The sequence below is a fragment of the Podarcis melisellensis genome, assembly GCF_964234715.1.
Source record: "Podarcis melisellensis genome assembly, chromosome: 8".
Taxonomy (NCBI): Eukaryota; Metazoa; Chordata; class Lepidosauria; order Squamata; family Lacertidae; genus Podarcis; species Podarcis melisellensis.
In genome coordinates, this window is record NC_138540.1 from 71,396,690 (window position 1) to 71,424,178 (window position 27,489).

The window sequence follows — 27,489 nt, forward strand, 5'->3', positions numbered from 1 at the left end:
AGTTTAAAATTTGTCTTAAGCTATGGACATCTGGCTGTACAGTCAACCAAAATGGGTGAAAAAAATTCATTTTTATTGAAACTCATAACTCAAAAAATATAAGATGCTGTAGTGTACAATATGTTACACAAAGCACCCAGAGGTGCACATTCAAGTCAAGTAAGAAGTTCCATCCTCCCTCCCTCCCCCCTCCCTCCCCCGCTTGGTACCCTAAGTATTTGTTCCATATACAATCATGCACATTTACTCTGCAAGAGGAAGCCCCCAGCTCCATATTTTGTTAATTAGCACCAAAATATCTGTTCTCTCTCTCTTAATTTAACAGGGGAGCTATATTAACTCAGCCAATACTGTAGACAGATGTCATACATTCATGGAATTGAACAGCCTAATCTAACTTCAACACCATGTGCACTGAACCAATTAGCATCCCTGCCCCCCCCAGAAGTGGAAGAAGTCTCCCCTCCTTCTCTATTTTTAAATTAAACACAACAATTTATGAACTTTCCACACAAAGGTGATCTGTTTTTTTTGTTGGGAAGAAGTCTATGAGGGGCGAGGATAACGTACGTCTTTCAATAACAACTACTGGTCGCAAATAATGAAGCTGTTTTAAGGCATTGTCCCCACACTTTGTTAACGCCTTGTCCAATATGGCCCTCAGGTTTTCCAGTGAAGGGATCGAGGGAGAGTCCGTGGATAAGAGAGGCTGCATCCCTCTCAGCTGCCCATGAGCTCTGGAGCCGCTGTTTTTCTTGGACACAGCTGCTGCTGGGACAGTTTCATATGCAGTCTTGCCCCGTGTGTCATCCCTTTTGAAGTCTTTCTCTTTTTGTACCACCACACCCAATTCATATCGGCCAGCCGGCTCCCATTCATCCTCGGAGTCGTCATCGTCATCTCGTTCCTCACTTTCTTGGATGAATTTTAAAAAGGAAGACTCGAACCCCATTGGTTTGAAGGACTTTAAATCAAACGGCTTTGGCGCAGATTGCCTCTGCATTTTATCTTTTGCAGCAGAAAGGGGAGGAGGGTTTTTAATGTTCTGCTGTGCTGATGCACGCTGCCAGTCGTTTACATCTTTCTCCCTTTGTAGCTGTACACCTGACCTCACACAGTAGGAGGGATTTTCTCTTCCATCACTTCCAGGCAAGTTGTCTGTTTTATACCGAGGTGACTCCAATCGACTACATTCTACAAAACACCTGGTTTTTGGATTGTGGGTATGTTTTAAAGTGCCTGGATACAAAGAGACACCAGCCTCCTGGGCCTTGTCACTCCCACAGGAGCTGCCGCTTTTACTGCTTTTATCATCATGATTGCAGTCCGAGTTTAGAACACGATGCCCTTCATTTTCACGCTGATATGCAGGGTGCACTGTAACTTCCTGCTTAGAGTCACTGTTTAGCTCTTTATTTGAACCCTGGCTTTCTTCTAAGCAGGGGTCATTTATCACAGTACCACATTCGACACATAGTACAAGCTCCTCATACTGCTGTTCTATATAAATACTGGCCATCTGATGGGTACGCTTATAGTGTCTCACAATACTGCTTTCCAGTTTTACTACAGAGGGACACCCCCGAACCATGCAAGGATACTGTGTCTGATTGCAGTTGTCTCTGCACATTTGCAGGGCTTCCTCCCTTGTTCTGAAGTTATATAACTGCTTTCCTTTGCTTTTATTATTCTTCTCAGATTTGTCATGGATCCGTTTCTTCTTCTCGCTCTCTTCATGCCCGAAGCACTTATCTTTCAAGCACCTTTGCTCCTGTCCATCTTTAAGGTGGGCCAGTTTTTCTTTGGCAGCTTCCGAGACCCCATCGTAATCACTGTGTCGGAAGTATACATGTTGAGAATAGCGGCTGTAAGTTGTGAAAACTCGGTTGCAACCATTAAGGTCACAATGAATTTCAATCTCTTTATTTATTTCCTCTTCCTTAGCATGCTCTTCCATCAGGTGATGCTTCAGTTTGTGGAAGGAATAAAATGCAGCAGGACACTGAGGATGGTGACAAGGAAATCTCACGGACTCTGTTTCAGAAAGCACTTTGGAATCCTCTACATGGTCCAGGCCATGAAAGTCACTGCAATGCTTAGCAAGCGATTTAGAACACAAGAAGCGTTTGCTGCACGCCTTATGTTTGCAAACAAATATTTTTTTACATTTGGCAAGTTCCCTCTTTGTTCTCGCTTTGTCTTTTTCTAGGCAGAGCTGTTCTTTGTTATACTGATGCACCGTTCTGTAGTGCCGAATCAAACCTTTCTGATTAGTAAATGCAGAATTGCAATTTTTATGAATACAATGGAACGGCTTGTGGTATTTATGCAAAATGTAGCATAAATTTCCTTTGGCAACTGTTCTTTTACTCCCCCTCCCCTCTCTTGCTTCTAGTCCTTTCCGGTGGCTTTCCAGAGCAGACAGTTTCGTCTGCTTGCCAGTTATACAACTTTCTGCTTCTTCACTAGACTCCAGATCTGTTTCAGAACTAAGCTCATCTTTCTTTGAATGACACTGCTCTTCTTCAGCCAGATTAGCTTGGTCATCAAGTTCTTCCTCTGTATTGGCATAGAAATCAGACATTGAACCCGTGGTATCATTCAGCATATCCTCAGCGCTCTCATCCAGATCCTCAAAACTCTCATTACCAAGTAATTTCTGAGCTGCTGTCATATTGCCAAGTTTATGTTTGTTTCTATAATGGACTCGAAGATGTGTTTTTCTTGTAAATGATCTTTGGCAAATATGACATTTAAAAGGGGAATACCGATGTTGAAACATGTTCAACTGAAGCACCGTCTCCTTTGAATAATTGTGTTTTCTAACATAATGCGTCAACAACGCTTCCCTGGTCACAAATTCACATGTGCAACCTTGACGCTCACAGAAAAATGGCTTGGCTGCCAATTGGGTAAGGTATTGTTTTGGTAGTTTGCCTTGCTGCTCTTCAGGGAAGTAGTCTGAGGTAGATTCATCTTCAGAGTTTGGAGACTGTGACAACCTGGAAGAATTTCCAATATGACCACTGGAATTTTTTAAACTTAAATGCTTCAAGCCCAGGAGAAGTTCCAACATTGCATCTTCTGAACTGGACACTTTGGAAGCTTCAAAATAGGAGGTTTCTGGGGAAGAAGGATACAGTTCTTCATTTAAATAGCTTCTGCTATTAGTACTTGTATTACAATCTATAATGCCTGGAGAGTCTGTATTTCTACATGAATGATATATGAGCTCTGGACTAATATCTCCATCAGTATTATGACTGTCACTGTACTGAGTAGTATCTTTAGTTTTCAGACCTAGCTTCCTCCTAGGTTTGAAATGGTAAGGATGAGCCCTTCGAAGATGTTTTTGCATGCCCTTTGAATTTTTGTACGTTGATCCACAGTCTTCAAAGCCACAGGTAAATCTTTTCCCATCAAAATATACAGCCACATTTGAATACCGCTCTTTTAAATTGGATGGAAGGAAGACTTTCTCACGGGGTAAAGCACTCCCAGGAGTTGCCTGGCCACAGTCCACTGCTTCAGTCAAAGGTGTCAACTGAGTCTCACTGCCTAGGGATGCAATATTGCTTCCTAAACTGCCATTACTTTTGCCATCCACCTCTCCATCAGATATAGCTTCTTGTTTAACTTGCTGGGTTTCCTCTGAATTTGTAGATTCTTGCTTAACCTGCTCGATTGCCTCTGAATTTGTAGATCCCGAAGGCAAATTAAGACTCTCATGCAGATCAGAAGGACCTTTTTGTTCAAACACTTCCAAATCTGAAAGGCAAGTAAGACTGTCCCCAGAAACATTTTCCTCATGCTTAATCTGCATCTCCTTTATTTCACCATTTGACATATGCATCGACAGGTGATTTGTAAACTCAGTTTTGGAATAGTAAAATTTTTTACAGCCACTAAAGTTGCATGCGTAGGAAGCATCCCTAAAATGCTGGGCTTCGTGGTGGTAGAGCTGCCCCAAGTCACTGAAAACAATGTTACAGCCACTGAGCTCACATTTATAACGCAGATCGTCGTGCTGTTGCTTGTGGTGGAGCAGCTCATTTACTGATCCAAACCTAGCATAGCAGCCCACTGACACACACATGTACGGCTGAGGGCCACTGTGTACTTGTTCATGCTCCTGTAGATGGAAAGCCGAAACAAAATGCCGCCTGCAGTATGCACACTTCTCACGCCTGTTTTTCATGTCCAAGTAGTGCATTGCATTTTGATCATTGTTTTGGTGTTCTGCTTTCAAGTGAACACTTAAGTACTTGAATTGCTTAAACACTTTGGAGCAATCCGTGCCTGGGCATGGATACAGGTCCCTGTCCTGCAAGTGGCAGTTTTCTAGCTTACTAAACGTGACGAAATCCTGCGTGTTGAGTCTGGGTTGTTCACATTGTGTTATTTTGAGTGGCTGGTTTTCTCCAATGCCTACAGAAGCAATTCTGGCTAGACTGCTCTTTGCCAGCCTCTCTTTCTTCAACAGCAACTTCTTCTTACTACGGTATTTTCTACTAGGAGGCATTTTTACATGTTCCATCACATGCGTCACAAAGACATCCTTCCTCTTGAACTTTTTTATACACACTGGGCATGTATAAATGCCATCTTCCATATGCATCTTAGAATGGTGAAGTATTCTGGCCTCTATACATTCCCTTTTGCAAATAACACAGAAAAATTTGTACTGAAGCCACCTCTGGTACCTTTCTGAGGATCCAATTGGCTTTTTAACTCTCACCCTCTCTTTAGGCTGATTTATTATATCTTGACCTTCAAAATTATTATCTTCGCAATCGCTTAGGAGACCATCCAACAGTTCGGTTTCATTGAACAACATCTCATTGCAACTCAGATCATCCTCTGACTCAGAAACTTCTTTTCCTAACAATTTGAGACAGTGTCGCTTCAGAGTTTTCCAGTCCCAAAATTCTGGATCAAATGGCCAATACGCCTTTAAAGCCAACAGTAGTTCACAACGGAGGGAGTTTGGAACTGCTGCATTTTCTTCATCCAATTTTTGATCTGGCTGCAGGTAGAGCTCTTCTAGTAGACTGTATCTTTCCTCACTTGGCTCAAGTAAGTATTCAGTGAGCTGGCATGCTCTTCTTACTTCGAGGTCTTCCGGCAGAAGGCATGCAATTGTTTTGCATACAGAGGTCTTCATGTCATCATTTTCATTTGATCGGAGCTGCAGGGCTCTCACACATAACAAAACAGACACAATAAGGCCTGCTTCTTCTGCCTATAGGAAAGAAGAGAGCACAAGTCAGATCTTAATTTAGCGACCAGGGACATCTCTTAAAGACAAAGGAAACACAACTGAAAAAACTGGACAAGATATATGGATAAGTTTTCATAGAACTTTAGAGTTGAAAGGGACAAGGGTCATCTGCCCAATGTGGGGCTTGAACCCACAAATCTGAGATAAGTCTCACGCTCTACCGACTGAGCTATCCCTCTCAATCCTGAAGCAATTACAGATTTGAGTAACCCGTGGCCCTCCAGATGTTGCTGGACTCCCATTCCCATTAACACCAGCAAGCATGGCCGATGGCCAGGGATGGTAAGAGTTGTAATTCAGAAACATTAGGATGGCCACAGGTTCCCCACGCCTAGATTAGAGGGATATATATAGATACATACTCTGGCATTTCTTATTTCAATCAACTTCAATGTTTGACCCAAAAAAACATACTGAGGTTTACTTTCTTAAAATTAAAGAAGGCTTAATTCTGCCATGGAGTTCACTGATGCACATACTATCTTTACAACAACTCTGTAAGGTAGATCAGGCTAAGAAATAATGACTGACCCTAAGTCACCAGTTAACCTTAATGGATAAGTAGGGATTTGGACTTTAGTCTCTGTTGCCATCCTGATATTCTAACCACTCTACTACAGTGGGGATTCTTTTTACCGGCATGTTAGGCATTGCCAGAGTAGAATTTGCCAACTTGGCGGCCTGCAGATGTTTTAGATTAGACCATAGCTCTCATCAGCCCCATCCAGCTTCTTTTTGAACAGTTTCAAGCATAAAAGACTTTGTGGCAGCAAATACACACAATTTTTTGAAAGTCATTCCCATGTTTTTAGGAACTAAGTATACTTGGAATTCTGAAGCAGATTTATATATGTTTCAGATATATATACACAGTGGTACCTTGGAAGTCGAACACCTTGCAAGTCGAACATTTTGCAAATGTTCTTTGGAACCCTAACGTCTGTCGCAACATCCGTGGCTTCTGATTGGCTGCAGGAGCTTCCTGCAGCTGATCGGAAGCCACGCCTTGGTTTCCAAACCGTTTTGGAAGTCAAGCAGACTTCCGGAACGGATTCCAATCGACTTCCAAGGTATGACTGTATAGAGAGAGAGAATGAGTGTGTGTGTGTGTGTGTGTGTGTTTGAAAACCGCATCAAATCAAGATATCTACTTGTAGATTGTTTTCTGTTGCACAATGGCAAGGATTTTAACTTCTTTGCTTCCATACTATTCCTTATCACTTCCTATTTCCACTCAAAAGTTTTGCTGCTGAATTACTTCCTTTGTCTTTTTAAATAGAGGCGCTGAAGAAACATCAGTAGTACAGCAAAAAGAGCAACATCAGTACAGCAATAGAGTAAAAGCAGAGTTGAATCTACTGTGTGCCAATGTCCTCTAAGGACTAGAATATGAAGCCTTGGAAGATAGGAAATTCCACTGTGGAAGTACTCCTTATCTAAAACAGAAAATAGGCAGCCTGAATCAGCGGGAACTCCAACAGGAAGAAGACATAAAGGGCTGAAGCAAGTGAAAGGGAAGAAAAGTGCAAGTGAGAAGGCCAGAGAGCCAGTCTGACTTGCTGCTGTGAAGTTCAGGTGTTCAACTTGTCATGTGCTCAGCCATCAGAATGACACAAGGCAGCCATCAATTATGTCTTCCCAGGGTAGCCAACAACAGGATGCACCCAAAAGCTACTGATTTTTCGTTATCTGCTGAAAGTACATAGGTTAATTCCGTGATAAACTGTTTCCCAAACAGGCACTTACTTCAGCTTGTATGACTCTAATTAGGAAGAACAAGTGTTGCAATGTCCTAGCAATGATGCCAAACTGCCGGCAGCGCTCCAGAAAGGAATCTAAAGATGGGTCAATTCTTTTTTGTAGTTTACTCCAAAATAAAGTCAGTTCCCTACGGAGAAAGTTTAGGACAAATGCTTAGTTAGAGATCCAGTAGTCAAGCTTAACAATGGTTTAAACATGAACGTGCAGAATGCTAGAAGCAATACTGAGAAACTAGAAGGCCAAGATAAGAAAAAAGGAAAGAGATCGTCTGAAAAGTTATACCAAGAGTAATTTCTTTAGCTAAGGCATACAACTAAGTGAAAACAAATAAATGACTTTCAGTGCACCTCTGAGGTTTCTTGTCTCTTCCTCCACCCCCCCGCCCCCATGTCTCATACTTGGCCTTAAATGGGGGTCCTGAGCTGTGATACCTGACACAATGACCTCTGGTTGTTACTGGTCTCCAGCTCCCTTCATTCCCGGCTAGGGATGTTGGCAGCTGGAGTCCAGCAACATCCTGAAGACACCGGATGGCTCCCCATGATCTTGAGATAGAAACAACCTTCTCTTCGAGGATTTATTTTTCCACCCTCATCAAACACTGTTCTAACAAGAGTATCTTCTATTTTATATCCAATCTAAGCTTATTACAGTGGTGCCTCGCAAGACGAAATTAATTCGTTCTGCAAGTCTTTTCGTCTTGCGAGTTTTTTCGTCTTGCGAAGCACGGTTTCCCATAGGAATGCATTAAAAATCAATTAATGCGTTCCTATGGAAACCGAACCGCCTTCAGACCAGGTCTGGGGACAGTCTGTCCCCCGACCTCTTCTGAAGGCTGGCGGGGGCGAAAGTGATTGCTTCCCCCCCCCGCCTGCCTTCCCGGGACAGTCCCGGGGGCTTTTAAAATGCTGGCAGGCGGCAGCGAAGCCTTCGCTGCCACCCGCCAGCATTTTAAGATCGCCCAGGGACAGCGGAAAAGTCCTTCGCTGTCCCTGGGCGATCTTAAAATGCTGGCGGGCGGCAGCGCTGCCACCCGCCAGCATTTTAAAATCGCCCCGGAACAGCGGAGGAATTCTCAGCTGTCCCGGGGCGATTTAAAAGCCCCCGGGAAGGCAGGCAGGGGGACAAAGACTTTTGCCCCCCGCCCGCTTTGGGAAGAGGTCCTGGACCTCTTCCCAAGGCGGGCGGGGGGGCAAAAGTCTTTGCTCCCCCCTGCCTGCCTAGCCGGAGGCTTTTAAATCGCCCCGGGACTGTCCGGGGCGATTTAAAAGCCCCCGGACGGCTTTTGAAGGCAGGCGGGGGGAGCAAAGACTTTTGCCCCCCGCCCGCCTTGGGAAGAGGTCCTGGACCTCTTCCCAAGGCGGGCGGGGGGCAAAAGTCTTTGCTCCCCCCTGCCTGCCTTTCCGGGAGAGCGGAAAAGGCAGCGCTGCCTTCCCGCTCTCCCGGAAAGGCAGGCAGGGGGGAGCAAAGACTTTTCTGGACCTGGACCTCTTCCCAAGGCGGGCGGGGGGCAAAAGTCTTTGCTCCCCCCGCCTGCCTTCGAAAGCCGTCCGGGGGCTTTTAAATCGCCCCGGACAGTCCCAGGGCGATTTAAAAGCCCCCGGTTAGGCAGGCAGGGGGGGCAAAGACTTTTGCCCCCCGCCCGCCTTGGGAAGAGGTCCTGGACCTCTTCCCAAGGCGGGCGGGGGGCAAAAGTCTTTGCTCCCCCCTGCCTGCCTTTCCGGGAGAGCGGGAAGGCAGCGCTGCCTTTTCCGCTCTCCCGGAAAGGCAGGCAGGGGGGAGCAAAGACTTTTGCCCCCCGCCCACCTTGGGAAGAGGTCCAGGACCTCTTCCCAAGGCGGGCGGGGGGCAAAAGTCTTTGCTCCCCCCGCCTGCCTTCAAAAGCCGTCCGGGATAGCGGGAAGCGCTTCCCTGCTATCCCGGACCGCTTTTAAAATGCTGGCGGTGGGGAGCAAAGCCTTTCGCCCCCGCTGGCCTTCCTGGACCTCTTCTGAAGTCCGGAGGGGGGGGGGAAAGGCTTTGCTCCCCACCGCCAGCATTTAAAAAAAGGTCCCCGAGATTTCCCTATGGGCTTTCGTCTTGCGATGCAAGCCCATAGGGAAAATCGTCTAGCGAAGCGTCGCAAAAACCGAAAAACCCTTTCGTCTTGCGGGGCACCACTGTATATCTAACCATTCCTGATTTTTTGGCTAATATTTAACATCTGTAAATCCTTGTCAAGCATGTTTCCAAGCATCAACATTACTGACGGACAGCCTATTTCTAAGATGACGTTAATTTGGAGCATTAATTTGGGTAAAGAATAAATTAAATGTAAAAAAAACACAGGATTGCCTTTGGAATATATGCTTCTTCATATAATTGCCTGCATTCAGTCAAACCTCCACAGTTTGAGAAAACAAGAACAAGGAGAGCAGAAATCCCTCAAAGTAGAGATCATCATTGGATTCCATTTCTGGCTGAGAGGAAACCATGTTTTGAAATTATAGTTTCAAATGCTCCCTACTGCTCATTCTGGATCCTCCACATTGTAGTTTGGAGGATTATCTGATGTTCTCTGTGTCTAACATTAGTTTGTTCAGCCTCTAGAGGTTCTTGAAAAATGGAAGAGATGTGCTCACACAACTGTAATGTTTAACAAATATACTTTGTTTTTAAGAAATAAATTTCATTGCTATAGAATGAAACATTTTCTTTAATGTGAGCTACTTCTATGGCCTATGTGAGCCAGAATAGCAAATACATGCATTTGAAAATAATATCTGGACATAGTACTTACCAAGAGCAGTACACGTTTCCATTTTGAAGCTGCTGCGTGAGGTATGTTGTACAAAGAATGAATGCAGTACTATCTTGACCTTCAGCTTCCAGATTACATATCATATCCAGGACCTCTTTGCAGTCCACCTTTGCAATCTTTCAAAAATAAGAATCCAGAAGAATTCTATTGTAAATAGTTTCATTCAAGACCACTTTGCACGCACAAAGATACTGTCAGGAAGACTTTTCTATCCTTCTGCAATCAGTAGTTTGTGCCACTACAGTAGCTGTGTTAAAGTCCATATTGTCAACAAAGGCATAGCCCAGCTCTTGTTACTTGAAGTGCTAAAAGCACCTAAAAGCAATGCAGTTCAGATCTAATATTGTACTGCTTTATTGGCGAGAGTTACAGTGTTTTATTTTTAATAGCTTGTTTCTTAAATAGTCTTTCTATGGTTCACTCACTGTGGGGTTTTAAACTGTTATTAGCTGCTTTGAACAGGATTTTAAATACAGTGGTACCTTGGGTTACATACACTTCAGGTTACACCGCTAACCCAGAAATAGTACCTCGGGTTAAGAGCTTTGCTTCAGGATGAGAACAGAAATCGTACTCTGGCGGCACGGCGGCAGCAGGAGGCCCCATTAGCTAAAGTGGTGCTTCAGGTTAAGAACGGACCTCCGGAACGAATTAAGTATTTACCCGAGGTACCACTGTATCCATTAAATAAAATTCGAATGTTACTTTATATCAGCAGAGGCTGACTTCTAGACGTGAATCCTCTGCTCCATCTCTCCGCAGCAAATATCTTGGCTTTATTATTAATATTTATATATCACCAATATTTTATTGGTCTGGAAGTAGCTTTGGAACTACTGTTGTGGTAAAAACTTCCAGAGCAATAAAACAATACATTTTAGAAATACAAAGCACAATTAAAAGGCACTGAACAGGTAACACCACCAAGATCAGAGCTTGCCCACTCACCTCTTTGATAGATTCTTCAGTTGGAAGCATGGAACACAAGCAAGTGATGTAAGCTTGGAGAAATGGCAATGTATTTGAAATTTCCGTGGACTCTTTGCACAGTTTGGATAGGGAAGCAGCTTGCCGAAGGCGGTTTGTTTTCATCAAGTATTTTATTCGCATCTGCATAAAGACTGGTCCTTCTTGTTTAATCAGTTTGTTGACTAGAAAAGAAGTGGAAAAGATTTTTGCACACACTATTTATCACCAGAATTTAGCTCAAGCAGTAATGTATGCTAGTGGCTGGCATCTAACAGCCTATTTCATGGCCTTCTGTTCTAGAATTCCTGAAACTCTTCAGAATTTAAACTACATATTCATTGGGGGGAGGTGGAAGGGGAGAAAGTTTTTGGTTAAGGCAAAGACTCCCAACCAGCAAAGGACTCTCATCCTGCCTCACTTTTATCCCCAAGTACAGGCGGTGACCATTTCACATGGGGGTTGTTTCCACCCTGAGCAAGTATAAGCCCTAGCCTGGTACACCCTGCCCTGCCCCCCTTCTGCCCTCTTCCAGATCCAAAAAGAACCTGCGCATTGGCGGCTGCTTATCAATTGGACACACCTAAAATGGTTGTAGCCTGTAATGAAAACAGTTGGAAATGATCTATGGTGGGTTTGAGTTTGCAGTTCTACAGAGAAACAGTAACCTGTGAATGACCCATCATAAGCAAGGGTGTGTGTTTCTATCTGATGTAGGAGACTATAGTTTGTGCCATCATAAAATCTGCTAGTCTAAGACGCCACAAGATTCTGCTTTTGCTTCTCATACTATAATGCAACCCAACACATTGTGGTGCAGCACTGTCTTCCTGTAGCTCTTGCGCAAGAGTTCCTGGAACAGCTCAAAAATATTTTCTCCCTGTGCTTTATGGTTCTTTGAATAAAACCCTCAAATCTTATTATATGAGCAGTTTCACATCAGGTAAGGAACGACAGCCATATGTAATAAAAGGGGTATGACCACAGCGTTGGGAAAGAACGAACAAGAAGCCGGTACTAGGCCAGGTACTTTTCTTCACCCTAGAATCTAGGCCAAGGAAAGCTAGCAGATACAGGAATGCTACAGGACTGGAAGAGTGAAAATGACACCTCAGGATTCATGGTAAAGCTCTGCATGCTCTTCACAGCAGCAGTTGAGGAACACCTATCATCTCGCTCAGTTCTTTAGGAGCAAAATGTTTCAGTGTGAAAGACTAGCTACTGCTCACATCATAACAGTGGCACAGTAATGGAATTCTCATTTGAGGTACAAGTCTCAAGATCTTACCTTCTTCTGCTTCTACAGGCTGTTGTGATATAATATTTAAGAGAACTGGATTCTTCCATACACCTTCCTTTGAAATGTCAGCCAGTGTTTCGAGGCTATTGTCTCCAAATTTAAGTAAAGCATTATGGGAATCCTATGTTGGAGAAAGAGATAAACAATTATACAACCTTCCTTAGACATCTATTGTCTGGTGTATTGTGTGTTCTTTATATTCTATTGTAGGCCGCCCAGAGTGGCTGGGACAACCCAGTTTGATGGGCGTGGTACAAGTAATAAATTATTCTTATTATTACTGTTATATAAATTCCTACATTTCCAAGATATCAGTTGGGATCACTACACAAGGCTGTAAGAAAAGGCTGCAGAAATACGGCATTTTTCCAGCATTTAATTACACCGGGTAATATCCAATGAACTCAGAGCAGATCCACTGAATATCTTTGGCTTTGTTAATGTGTCCCCCACCATCATATTTAGAGGAGGGTTTTTTTATTCCATTTTTAGTATGAGGTACATAGCTTGGGAAAAGGGGTAGATACAAACGAAGGTATCTTACAGTTAGTCATGTTGAGATCATGCCTACAAGTTTATGTAATAGAAATTTCACTATACAGCAAGTAGCCCAGAGTAACATAGCCTTCCTTACATCAAAACATGGAGAATTCATGCAGTGGGTAACCATCAATATCTCCTACAATAATCAATGAAATTAGTCCGTTCTTGCCTGAAAATATGCTGTCTTGTGCTGTTCTCCTAGTCTGATAAAGTAGATTACTTTAGCTATTAAAGCTTTGTCCTATATGTCACCTATATGTCATCTCCTACAATAATCAATGAAATTAGTCCGTTCTTGCCTGAAAATATGCTGTCTTGTGCTGTTCTCCTAGTCTGATAAAGTAGATTACTTTAGCTATTAAAGCTTTGTCCTATATGTCACCATAGTGTTATTTAATGGTACATTTGACTATCTCCATTTAATTCTCTGAAGGCTGTGCAATGTCCCCTTCTAGCAGACATTCCTCCTTTTAAAAGAAGTCTCCCCAAACCTCTACTCCCAATGCGAGACAGGGGATATTGCACTACTGGAGCACTCTTATATCACATAAAAAGTTACAAAAGGATGCTTACAACCTCCCTATATATTAAAGGCTGTATGAAGATCTAAAATTCATATAAGACATCCAGGTAAGGTATACTTAATCATAATGTATTTATTCCCATTTTATACTGGATTCAACTAAAGAACTACCACAAATACCACAGCCTACTTAGTTATAATTTGAAAATATATATTTCTAGATGCAAACTGTTGAAACAGGGTCCTCTGTAGAATAGAGATGAAAAATACTTGCCTGTATAGACTGAAACAGTCTTAACAATGGTTCAGACTGCTCCTCACTTTCAGGCACAGAAAGCAGTAGTTCAAAACAGCTCCTGAAATAAATAAATCACAGAACCAAGCTAGTTAGGCCCACCAATTAGGAAGTAGCACGTTGGGTCATTTTGTACCTGTGTTTATAATCTCTCTAGGTCAAATGAATGTGAAAACATAGTAGAAAAGAGCTGAAGCTGTTAAGCAGCATAACAATTGCTACTAGCAGCGATGCTGTTTCCCATGAGAAGAATTCAAGATAGATGCACCGTAACAATATTTAGTTGGAATTATAGCACTGAATGATTTTCAGGCTGTATTGGCAGCTTATTCTTAACAGCATCTTCGACCTAAGAAAACCAATGTGATGCATAATAATGGTCTTGCAGATTCATTCACATTTTGAATTTTCAGGTACCAAGTTCCAAAGAAGTACTGTTTTTAATATATGTAGCCCGGGGGAAAAAGTAGATAGGCTCAAGATTCATTAAGATGCAGCGTGGAGAGAAGATGGCATGATCCATGCCATTTACAAGTTCACAATAATGCTTATTTCTCTACACATAATTTAAACTTGCATTCCACCGTTCTTCAGGTCAGTGTATACAGGGTTATACATTTCCCTCCCCCAATCACAATAACCCTGTGAGACAGATTAAGTCTCCCTGATTCAAGTGCAGCTCTCTATCCACTACACCGCACAGTCTCTGGTGCTTCCCATTGTCCTAAATTTAGGAAACAGATTGGTAAAATCCTAGCAGTTATGCATGCTCTCAGCAGAGTTCCCCTCCACCTCCTGATCACTTAAGCTAAAAGGGAGGGGAGTAACCTTTGTCACAGAATGGATCCTGAAAGTGAGGTGGCATTGGCCCTGGAGGATACACATCATAGGGTGTACATCCTCCCAGCCAACTCCCCCCCCCAATCCTTTGGGTCTCAAGTTAAAGAGAAGCAACTGCTCTCCATGCCAAACTCGCTGCCCAACAGGGTGGATCTGATTTAAATCACTAGTCAGTAAGACTTGATTCCAATCACTTTTTTACAGAAAGACTTATTCTTGCTGGTATAATCTTAATATTTACAACCAGATGAAGGTTTCATTTTTGGAATAATAAATTTTCAGAATAGCTTTTACAGTTATATCAAAAATTACTGATTTGGTTATACTCTTAAGAAATACATAGACAGATAATTATGAAATTAATGTGAGGTTTAATAAGTTAACTATATTTCGACAACTTTTCTGCTGCACATATTGGAACAAGAAAAATAACCATTTCCTTCCATTTAAACAATTTATTTAACTAAAACAATAACATTACAGTGGTGCCCCGCTAGACGAATGCCTCGCAAGACGAAAAACCCGCAAGACGAAAGGGTTTTTCGGTTTTTGCGACGCTTCGCTAGACGATTTTCCCTATGGGCTTGCATCGCAAGACGAAAGCCCATAGGGAAATCTCGGGGACCTTTTTTTAAATGCTGGCAGTGGGGAGCAAAGCCTTCCCCCCCCTCCGGACTTCAGAAGAGGTCCAGGAAGGCCGGCGGGGGCGAAAGGCTTTGCTCCCCACCGCCAGCATTTTAAAAGCGGTCCGGGATAGCAGGGAAGCACTTCCCGCTATCCCGGACGGCTTTTGAAGGCAGGCAGGGGGGGCAAAGACTTTTGCCCCCCCTGCCTGCCTAACCGGGGGCTTTTAAATCGCCCCGGGACTGTCCGGGGCGATTTAAAAGCCCCCGGACGGCTTTTGAAGCCTCCCCCCCCCGCCCGGCTTCGGGGCATCATCCCGATGCCGGGCGGTGGGGCAGGAACGCCTCCCCCAGCCGCCCGGCATCGGGGCATCGTCCCGATGCCGGGCGGTGGGGCAGGAACGCCTCCCCCAGCCGCCCGGCTTCGGGGCATCGTCCCGATGCCGGGCGGTGGGGCAGGAAAGCCTCCCCCAGCCGCCCGGCATCGGAACGATGTCCCGAAGCCGGGCGGCCGGGCGAGAAAGCCTCCCCCCCCGCCCGGCTTCGGGGCATCATCCCGATGCCGGGCGGTGGGGCAGGAACGCCTCCCCCAGCCGCCTGGCTTCGGGGCATCGTCCCGATGCCGGGCGGTGGGGCAGGAAAGCCTCCCCCAGCCGCCCGGCATCGGAACGTTGTCCCGAAGCCGGGCGGCCGGGCGGGAAAGCCTCCCCCCCCCCGCCCGGCTTCGGGGCATCGTCCCGATGCCGGGCGGTGGGGCAGGAAAGCCTCCCCCAGCCGCCCGGCATCGGAACGTTGTCCCGAAGCCGGGCGGCCGGGCGGGAAAGCCTCCCCCCCCCCCGCCCGGCTTCGGGGCATCGTCCCGATGCCGGGCGGTGGGGCAGGAACGCCTCCCCCAGCCGCCCGGCATCGGGGCATCGTCCCGATGCCGGGCGGTGGGGCAGGAACGCCTCCCCCAGCCGCCCGGCTTCGGGGCATCGTCCCGATGCCGGGCGGTGGGGCAGGAAAGCCTCCCCCAGCCGCCCGGCATCGGAACGATGTCCCGAAGCCGGGCGGGAAAGCCTTTGTCCCCCCTGCCTGCCTTCCCAGGGGCTTTTAAATCGCCCCGGACAGCGGAGAAGTCCTTCGCTGTCCCGGGCGATTTTAAAATGCCGCCCGCCAGAAGAGGTCGGGGGAAGGCTTTTTCCATAGGAACGCATTAATTGATTTTCAATGCATTCCTATGGAAAACCGTGCATCGCAAGACGAAAAACTCGCAAGACGAAGAGACTTGCGGAACGAATTAATTTCGTCTTGCGAGGCACCACTGTATAACATATGTATCCATGTTTGTTAACTGATGTGGTTAAACAATTTTTTTAAGACTGAGTTTTAGTACAACCCCCCCCCCCTTTAAGACTGAGTTTTCTCCTCCAGGGAGAGAATATTGCGATAAATCTCAGGCTATAAATACAAATGTAATGGAACCTCAGAGGGACTATATCTCCCAGCAGGCCTGGTTTTGGAGATGCTGGCCTTCCTTTTTCTAGAGGAGAAGTGACTTCTAGAGGAGAAGGCTTAGGTTGGAACAGGCTTGCAGAAAGAACAGGCCGAGGAGAAACAGACTGGTGGAAAGCTGGAAAAGGGAAACCAAGGATTGGAGCAGAGAACTTCAGGGATTCCTGCAGGACTGAAGTTCCAGGTACACTTTATTGTTTGGACAATGTCAGGCGAGCCCTGGAAAGAAGAGCCTGGAACCAGTGAAACCTGATTAGTTGACTGGCAAGCACTTCAAGATCTCGCCATGGACTTGAAGATCCCAGTTACTATTTCCACCACTACCCCTTTGGATTTGCTTCTACATTCAGGTGCTGTATTCTGTACAGTTAAATGTTAGTGCAGTTGTTGGAACCCAGTGGGATTGGTTGCAAGCCCTGAAGCGCCTTCAGCACTTGCCTCAAGTCTGAGTTGCACAGACATGCAACTGACTTGCACAATTATTACACAAAGATCCCAAGACTTGCGGAGTATTCTGCACTTTCAGTTTTACTGCTTCACACTTAGCTACTTGTGCAGGTCTATTCCACTCCAAACAATCTATTCATTGAACCTCTTGGAATTTGAGTGGTAAGGGGCTGATTCTGTGTATATAAATTTGCAAAAGAACAATGGGATTAAGGTTTTTTCCTCAACTCTGTATGTTTATTTTATAACATTTTTCTGTGAAAAAAAGGCATGTTATCTGTGCAGACACAAATTCATACTTCCGAGAACTGCTAAACAAGCATCTGTGATAATATCTTCTCGTTAGAAAAAATGCCCCCAAATAATCTTACAGAAACCTCTGGAAGAGCATGACATTGTGAACGGATTAATGGAGTTCATTTATAAAAAAAGAATAAACATTGCATATAAAGCCTCATGCTACATAATTTTAAAAAAATCCTTATTTCCTGATGAATAGCCTTTGGACTATAATGTAACTTAAATAGAAAACTATGTTTAGAAAGATTTTTCCTCCAAAAGCATTTTATTTTAAAAATTCCGGATTAAATAAAAATTTCTAATATAAATAAAAAAAATTAAATTTTAAAAATCTGACTTTTAAAAAAATAAATGAAAAAATCATTGATTTTTATCTGCCCCGCTGCCCAAGAGACTGCAGCCTCACACTACTGCCTCATGCTTTGCTGTCAGTATATGGACCCCACAATTTCCTACAACAAAGTGGGGTGTCTGCATGCCAGAGATGTGAGGAGAGCATTCCAACTTCCACTGCCTTTTTGAAAATACAGAATAGTTGTTTTCACCTTTGGTAATGACCTTCCCCCACCCAAGGATGTATGCAAACAGGCACCCTGATTTGTTGATACAGGGAATGCTATTTTCAATATCGGACAGGTGGGCACAGCAACTTGAAAATCTCTGCTGTTGATCAAATTCTCTTTTCTGTTAAAAAGTCATGTCCCAAATGTACTTACAACACTAGCCTGCCAATTACCAGAAGAACTTCTTCACATTCGGTAGTCAAGTAAGGTCGGGCATTGGCAAAGCTCTGAATGGCGACTTGATACACTTCCAAGAAAGGCAGAACATGCTCCGAAGCACCCGGATTGTCAGCATATTGTAGCAACGTCTATAAATGAAAAGATGTAATGCGGTAATATTTGTTCTCAACTCCGATTAAGCTATTTCAAGGCAATGTTATAATTCTATGCTGAGGATATTAAGATTTCCAACATTTCTCAAAAGCAAAAACAAAGAAATGGCAACCTGCCACTCTACTCTTTTTTGCCTTCCTCCTAAAGCAAAATTGCTAGTACTAATTACTATTATCTATGGACTTTCAAGAATGCAGCTCCTGAAAGAACTGCTATATGATAGCAGTGGAGTATAAGCTCATGAACTAGCAGGTTTTATCTACAGCCTTTTGTAGACCCAGCACCTGCACTCAAAACAGTCTTTATATACCCTCACAATGAAAATTTGTATTCACATCTTGTGGGTACGATTTAACATCCATCACATTTCCCTACAAGGTAATCTCTTTCTTTCTTTCTTTTTCTTGGGAGGATCACGTTCACCAAGCATATAGTGGCACATGCCAAACCCATTCACAAGAGCATAATACATGTTTATGCTCACAACCAGTGATGTAGTCTATGCAGGGTTTCTGTCAAATACAGTGCGGCTATCAGCAGGACTGAGCTATGCATTGCATACACCTTTCAGGAAGACCCTGAAAAAGAAGGGCCAAACTAGGTGAATGTGGAAAATCCATGATCAGGTTTTCCCAAAATATTTTTCTTTCATTAAAAGCAGCTGCAGAACCAATAGCATCTCTGTCTTCCTCCCTTTCTGTGCTTAGTAACAGCTTGTGAAGTAGTTAAGTCAATCAGTGTGTTGTCAGGGGAAGCAGAAGGAAGAAATCACATCCCTGCAACTTCAACATCCAAATCCCTCACATAGCTGCTTTTAACCAAAATAGTGTTGGGGTGTCTTGGTGCTACCTTCAGGCAGGTTTTCACAGCTCAGAATTTAGCAAACCAAGAGGTGTTAATCTTCCAGTGAAAAAAATACACCAACTCTTGTGGCTCAGCAGAAGAACTATACTGACAAATAACTAGACCAAGTTCTTAACATCTACTTTACTTTTGTTTAAACATGAAAACAATATATAGCTTAAGAGGAGTTTTTAAAAATCAAAACATTATAAGGAATCATTTCAACAACTTAATCTTTTAGAATTTTACCACAGCTGCTATAATGTACCAAGAGTCAAGTCAGGTAAAGTGCTGATGCAGCCAGTCTCACCTTGAGCTCAGTCTTACATAGTATTACGGTATTTCTCATGACTAAACAATTAATGGGCCTCTACAGCATTTTAACAATGGCCAAAACAAAAAAAAATTCCTTCCAGTAGCACCTTAAAGACCAACTAAGTCAGTTCTTGGTATGCGCTTTCGTGTGCATGCACACTTCTTCAGATACACTGAAACAGAAGTTTCCAGACCCTTCTATATAGTGAGAAGGTGGGGAGGGGTATTACTCAGAAGGGTGGTGGGAATGGGTGATTGGCAGATAGCTGTGATGAGCCTGTTGAGGACTCTTAATGACTGCAATAGGTCTTACAGGAAAAAGCAAGGGGTGAGAAGGTAAAAAATGGCTTTGTCATGTATAATGAGATAAGAATCCAAGGTCTTTGTTCAGAGTGTGAAAACTTTGGTTCACTGGCCTAATTACAGGCCAAAGCCACTTCCACCTGTTCTATGTATTATAACATTGGTGACATCATCTGATATCCAAAAGATCAGGTGTGCAGCAGGTAAAGTCATTCTCCAGGCCAAAAAGGGATTTTCAAGCACTCTGAGGCTCCAACTACCAGCTGATTAGAAGAGAGCACTATGAGATTAGGAGCACTAGGGAGTTCCCACTGGGAACTTCATACTGCAGCAGATGGAACTGGAGAAAGTGGCTTGGATGTATGTTGCTGGAAGAAGTGCTTTACATCCAAACCTCTTTCTCTACAGAAATGTCAATGGAATGCTTATAGGTATGAGCCCTGCCTACCTCTTTGAATGTACATCCCCAGCATCAATTGACTAGCACCTGCCAAAGTTCAAATGAGATTGCTCAATCACCTCAAATCATTAAGACATCAGGTGACGGACAGATATGTGTTCCTACTGACCTATTCCAAGTCAGTTTTGAGAGGTGAGGAGATATGGATCATTACCTACCCTGGCCTAGTGTAATGCTTACATTTTTAACTTTGAACTAAAGTCTTCCTAAATCAGGTTTATTATTACCTCCTTTCAACCCCTCCCCCCCCATAGGAAGAGCACTTTTAATACAAATACAAATGAACTATAAATTGGCATTTGACCTCATTGAGCTGATAGGAAACCCCTTTTTTAATCCTTTGCACTAAGTTAATTTAGGTGACAAAGGTAAATAAAACAAAAAATAACTAGCTAGAAAGCTGCCAGTGTGACAATAAATCAAACCATATTTTTCATCAATACCTCTGACAGGTACTGACATGGATCTGAATTCTAAACACTGCTTGAGAAACACACCTTTCTACAGTGCACAATATTGATAAGAATAACACCCACAGTGTTCCATGTGCTTTACTTACATACTCACTAATCCTTTCAATTTCTCTTGTTACATCAGTTTTAACCTGATAATCCAAATGGGCCTATTATAACTTGGCAGAGATGAATCATTAACTTTCCAAGTCTTTTGCTGTCTTTGTTTTCCTTTTCCTGTGAACATATCCTCAAATGGCATTTGCTTACTGCTTGACAACACTGCCCTGGGAAGTTGCAGGCATGTTTTTTGCGTGAGTTCTGCATGTCTAAGGGGACTTTGGGCTTCTGTTTCTTCAGCTATAAGCCACTGCAGTCACATGGCAAACCAGTAAGTGCTTTCCAGAGCAATTTGCAATTCCACATGGGGATCTGCTGTTCTAAATCAAAAACCCTGTAGGCATGCTCAAGCCCTTGGGCTCACCTAAACTTGGTACCTGACTACTCAATTGTTTCAATCCACTTCACTCTGTGGGCCTAATTACATTCATCCAAGCTCTCTGAAGAAGCCAGGTGGGCAAAATTTCAGGATGTTTTAAGCTGTTTCAATCCTGGGGAAGCCCAGCCAGATGGGTGGGGTATAAATAATAAATTATTATTACTATTATTATTATTACTATTATTATTATTATTACTACTACTTCTAGAGAGCTACAGTAACCCCAGTATAGTGCTTTTCACCACCAGTGAAAAGGGAAAGATTGTGTCTACCAAGATTGTGTCTACCAACTGCTAGCAGCTTGACTAGTGGAAGTTAAATTTAAATGCTTGTATTTTACTCTTTTTCCAGCCTCTTGTGACCACAAGCAGTTCTCAATGAATTATCAAATATCATAGCTAAATATTCTTACATTTGTATAGCTATAAATGTACTTAAGCTCACTGTCTTGTTTAACCAGACTATTCAAGTATTTGGCCATGTTCTTTCATTAGTCTGAACACCAATCTTTCCCATGATTATTTTTAAAAAATGGTGGAATCTTATTTTAGCTTTCTCCTTTATATGAGCTAAAGCAAACAGAAAGGCTTTTTATATAGTCATTTTTTATATAGTCATAAGTTTATAAAGGGGCAAAAAATACCCAAACCACTCACGCGCGCACTCGCGCACACAGAGTAGTCAATTGCTTGCATACTATCTCAGATCATCCTAGTGAGTCAAGTAATAAATAAAAAGCCAAGATCTACAGCAGGTGAGCTTTCATGAATATAGTTCCTGCTGCCTGTCAACAGCAAGGGTCAACTCGATACTTCATAATTAGGAGGTTGATAATTAGAAGGCTTTCTGATTATACTTCTTAAACACATTTATTCTGTAAGTTTGTACATGTATGCAGCATCCCAGAACTTACCTGTCACACCCAGCACCTCACCAGCAATAATCAGAGCTTTATGCGAAGTGCTACACTCGGCTACTAACACCCAATGCCCTATTTCTGCGTGTCAATGAAACAAATGGGCCAATGTGATCATCAGAAGTTGGATTCTGGAAAATCTTAGGGTTGCAGCAAGGAAGAGTGGCATATGCTCCACAGATCTTGCTATCCCCAGCAATACTTATTTCCACAAAGATTTGTTGAGTGCATTAACTAGAAAATCATTTTGCCCAAATCCATATTTGTGATTCTAGAAGACTTAAGCATGCTGGAATGGCATGAACTATTACTTTTGACATTCCATACATATGCCTTGACACTGTGTCTCAACAGAAGGTACCATACAAAATTATAAAGAGGTGAAATACAATGTTCTAGGGATATGTTCAAATGGAGGAACTAACTGGTACAGAACACATCTGGCTCTTACAAAAGATACAACCTATCTGTACTGAAACAAGCAAAAGTGATAATAGAATTGTAGCATTGGAAGGCATCCTGGGGGACATCTAGTCAAACTCCTTGCAATGGAGGAATCACATTAAGAAAAGAGGTGAGAAGCATTAATAGATAAGAGCATCATATACAAGTGGAACTAGAAATACTGTTGCATTTCAACAGTGGTGATCGTGAAATTCTTGGAGGCAATTGCTTGCAAGCTCTCTTTCCATGTAATTATGTCAGTTCAAACATCTCCCACTAGTTGGAATTAGTTCTGGCACTGATAAAGTGTAAGTGATGCATTATTTAACTGTATAACTTACAGTTTTGTAGAGTTTGCCCATTTCTACAGTCAGATCACTAGAACAGAATTCACTTTCGTATTTAACAGTGTATCCCTTTTCCTATTTAATAGTACCCCATCACACATACACACTTTTGCATACTTTTTGTTCATGACACAGTTTGTGATTTTCTCTATTTGTAAAAATCTGCCCTTTGAAAATAAATGTGACATATTTTTCTGCTACTAGTTTTTTCCAGGATCATCAGTTCTCCCACTTCATGAAAGCTTTCTCAAGTTCCTTCCATCTTTCATGTTCTCTTTGGTTAGTGCTTTTACTTGAGTTTGGTAATTTTATTTGTTGGGTTTATGTACAATCAAGCATTTGCCCTGAGGATACATCAAGAACCAAGTCAATCCTTTCTCATGAATGGGAAGGATTTTAAAGCAACCATCACCTGCACCCCTAGCTTCTTCACCTGATATCCTACTGCTTGTTGACTTCTCATCTGCTCAATTCATACTTTACATGGTTGCATCCCCAATTCCTGTAAAGATAAAACTAAGCCATTCCCACAAACTGTGCAACACTATCAACAGGTAAGGAAGACTTTAAATAAGAGTGGAGACTCTCACACAGCATGCCACAGAAAACCAAACAGAAGAGTCCATGAGCCCCAAATACAATCTCACTGAACTTAAAAGCAGTTCTCAGAGGCTTATCTAGTCCAAATTTCTGTCCTCACAGTGGCCAAAAAGATGTCTATAGGAAGTCCACAAGCAGGACATGAGCACTATAGCACTCTCCCACAGAAAGGCTGCCAAGTGTCTCCCCATAGTCACTTGTTATGGCCTTGTCCTCCAATCAGCCTCTGTTCGGCCTGCATAAATCAGTTGTATCCAGATTCACAGCAAAGTTGGAAAGCTGCTGAGGTCCCATCCACTGACATAATGAGTAGCTACCAAGTACTCATTGGCAGTGTTAGAAACTCAAGATATTTAAGCTAAGCACAGAATAGCAGCTTAAACCAGAGTTACAGTCACCAGAACAGAATGCTGTTGCCATTTTGGGGCCAGACAGCTCAAAAGTTGTGTTTTCCAATACAACTTTTTGGTTCCTGAAATTCATTCGGATTGTGCAGATGAAATACAATGGACAGAAAATTCTTTAGGATGTATCGATAGTGTGCGAAAACAGGCAAGATCCAAGGACCCCCAGGCATGTACCTCCAGATGGTGGAGACATCAGGCACCATTCTGGCACCCTGGCATCTTCACTTGGTCGCAATTGACCGATAGCCAGGTGCAAAATGGGGTTGGTGCTTGGTGAATTTTGAATGCTGCTCATTGGAGCACTATGTGTGCTGCTGATTGCACAAGCATCGGAGGGGGTCCACCAGCAGAGACTTTGCAAAGGACACCCTCATACTGTGAGTTGATACTCACAGGATGGGGATGCAACTGAGTTCTTTAAATATATTTAGATGCAGAAATTTAAAAGAATTGTCTTCCTTTGAGAAGGATGCCAGGTGTGTCTTTGTCCTTGGTTTGCCACCCTCCAATGAAGAGGCATGATCAGATCAGCAACTTACACAGAAACATACAAGGGCCAAGTTTGGGGATGCCTGCTCTAGGTTGTACCAATTTTAGTCTCCCTTGGAGTAGATCTGAAAAGAATAACTTTAATCTATTAATGACAGAGTAAACTTAACTGAATGCAGCCATTTATCATTTTTGTATTCCTACATGAATTTATAACAGCCCCGTTGCTGTTATATCAAACACCACAGCACACAATATAAACATGGATGTGACATTCCATCAAAAGCTAGTAGGTTCATGAATTGAAAGCAGGAAGGCTTGAAAGTGATTCATTGTCCTAAGGTACAGCAGCATCTCATCTAGAAATCTAACAACTCAACCATTCTGTTAAGTCTAGTACTGAATACCTAAAATTATGTTTTAATAAAAGTCGTAGGACATACAAAAAAAAAAGATGCAAACACGGAAAATAAAAGGTTATCATTAAGCTGAATTGTCAAGGCAGTAAAGATCTCACTGGGACATCAACACAATCACTTCTCTTTAGGCTAATCCAACACAATTACATTTTCTGAGCTTTGAACTAAATTTCAAATGTCACCTGTTTCCGTACAAGTCAAGGCAGCCTAGAAGAATTATTAGTTTACAACTCTTTAAAACCCATGTGTCTACTTGATGAACCAAGCTGACAATATAAACCATCACCCATTTCTGGAGGCCATGTGGCATGCACAATTTTCTGTGCTCCAATCCTTCTATATGTCAATGGTTCAGATCAACACAAAGTGACCAGGATGTTTTAGTATTGCAGGACCTGGTGGACACTAAAAGCAGCTATTCCAAGCACTCATGGTGTCAGCTGAAGCCTTTAGAACCCTATAGCCCAGTGGTGGCTAACCTGCCATTCTCCAGATGCTATTGAGATTTAAAACTTCCACCAGTCCCAATCAGCACAGGCAAGACTCATGGCTGCTCTAGTCCCAAAAGCCTGCTCAATGAAACTTAAGCCTAAATAAATGCATAACTGAAATAACTGCATCTTCTTGGCCCTGTTTTTACATGCCACCATTTCCCTCCCCCTATCTATTTTTGCATGGCAAAACTGTACTCTTATTTTTTCTAAAGCACCAAATGCATAGAAAGCACCATCTAATGCTATGAGCGGTTCATGTCAGCAGGGGTGGAGGTGTTCTTCCAATTTACTCTTAGATGGTTCTTCTTAATCGTAACAACATTGGACATTATCTCAATCCATTTATACAACAAATGGGTGAACACTTTTATCAAAATATTAAGTTACCGTTTTGTATGATCCATACCCAACCTTTGCATAAAATCATCAAACCCAAAGGAGAACTGGACGGTCTTCATCTGACAGTGAAAATGTAAAAGAGCTTTAAGCAGGAAAACATGTCTAAGGAACAGTTTCTCAATTTGGGGACTACCAAACTGTTGACTCTAGAAGCTACCCACTCGACTTCAATGGATAACCCATTCTCACTAATTCACAAATCTTTCTCAACCCTTTGATCATTTCCAAGCATCAAATCTTTCTTTCTACACTGACATCCAACAAAGCTACCTGAAAATATGATCTAACCTGTTGCAAGCTTGTAACGGAAACCATGTGGCCATTATATTTAATGTGGCATGTTCATGTTTGTATAAACACTTTGTTGATACTTTCAACCCAAAACTATATCTAACATACAAAGTCTATTGCAATATGAGTTGGAAAAAGAATTGGAACTCCATTTTAAAATAAAGTCATATCAATAGGACTATTCGATTCAGAACACCGTACAAAGTGACTGACATCCAAGATGTCAATACAGGTTTTTGTATTGAAAAGGTGAACTGGCATTCACAGTTGCTTACAAAAACTCAAAGCAAATAGAAAAATAAGAATCAAGCCCTATTATACTCAATCCACACTATCGGAACAGTAAGTAACCCAGAGAAAACAAGTTTTTGTTTACTATTATAAGGCATTAGCAAACCACAGAAATAGGAGCCAGGCAAATATGTTAGGAGTGGAGATTTCAGAAGTAGGAAGCCACCATAGAAAGGGCCCTGTCTCTGGCAACCACACATCTAATCTTTGGGAGCTCCTGAAGCAAGGCCTCATCTTTGGACAGACTAATACAAGATACTGAACACAGCCCCATCAGAAGCAGAGATCCAGATAAACATTTTTATTGACAAGGAAGAGGAACATATAAACAAAGATCCTCAAAGTGTAGGGAGATAACCCCCTCAACTACGGCTGTTAGAAAGCTACGGCGAAAGAGGACTTGGTGTACGTGCAAAGATCTGCGAGGAAAAGAGAAAGAGTCCGCGGAAGGAGGGAGGGGTGTCATGGATTTCGTTAAAAGAAGCCCCCCCCGCTCCCGTTTAACCGACTGCTCCTCTTCCTCCATCAATTCCGGCGCTGCCACAAAAAGAGGCGGCGGGGCGGGGAGAGCGCGCCGAAAACACCAGCATCCGGAAGCGGGCGCGGAGAAAGCCTGAGCGCGCTGGGCTGGGTGGAGAAGGGAGGGAGCCCACCCCCCCCCGAGAAGAGCGACGGCCATCGGGTCCCGGAACCCGAACCTCCCGCGAAGCCCGACAGCACAAGAAACGGGAAGCGGCGTCGGCGGAGCCTCCCAACAGGGACGGTCCCTCGGCCCCGCCTCCCCAGCGCCAGGCAACGGCTCGCCGCCGCCGCCCCCTGCGCCTCAGCTTCCTCCTCCTCCGCGGAGCCCTGGCGCCCCAAACCTCCTCCAGCGGCCCAGCCTGACCCTCCCCCCCTCCAACCGTCCCGCGCGCGCGCCCTCCTCCGCCCCCCCCAAATAACCGCCCTCGCGCCAGGCCCGCCCCGCTCACCTGACAGAAGTCCCGGCAATAGGCGCCCGACGAGCCCTCGCCCACCCCCTGCTCGCTGAGCTCCGCCTGCAGCTGCCGGAGCCGAGCGCGGAGGCCGGCGGCCAGCCGGGGCATCTCTGGCTGCAGGGCCGCGTCAGCCTCGGCGTCCGCCATCTGCACCCGGCCCCACCGCGCGTAGGCAAGGAATCACGTGACCCCGCAGCCGCTGACCACATCGGCGGGGGACGGGCCCACGTGACCCGACGGCCCCGCCCACTCCCGGCTCCTGCGCATGCTGCCGCCCTTCGGCGGGGCGGGAAGGAGGCCGCCAAAGACAGGTTCCCATTGGGCGCGCGGCCCTCTCGCGGGGCCATGACGCAAATGCATCGCGCTGCTGGAGCTGGGTTCTTCCCTCCCGCCCCATTTCCCAGCGCTGCCCAATGGGGAGGAGTGGCGGGGCTTCTTCGGAGAGGCGGGGGAGGAAGGGAAGCTTCCGGCGTG

At 43.9% G+C, this 27,489-nt stretch overlaps 1 protein-coding gene across 1 annotated transcript; it reads right to left on the reverse strand.

The window, feature by feature from the left end:
* Window positions 1–495: 495 nt before the first annotated feature.
* RLF (RLF zinc finger) lies at window positions 496–27,377 on the reverse strand. Its single transcript, XM_081920484.1, is given in 9 exon segments — window positions 496–5,242; window positions 7,028–7,169; window positions 9,822–9,958; window positions 10,791–10,993; window positions 12,097–12,229; window positions 13,449–13,530; window positions 17,890–18,044; window positions 27,010–27,194; window positions 27,197–27,377. Coding segments are annotated over 9 exon segments (5,949 nt in total). The 5' UTR covers window positions 27,363–27,377; the 3' UTR covers window position 496.
* Between the last annotated feature and the right edge of the window lie 112 nt (window positions 27,378–27,489).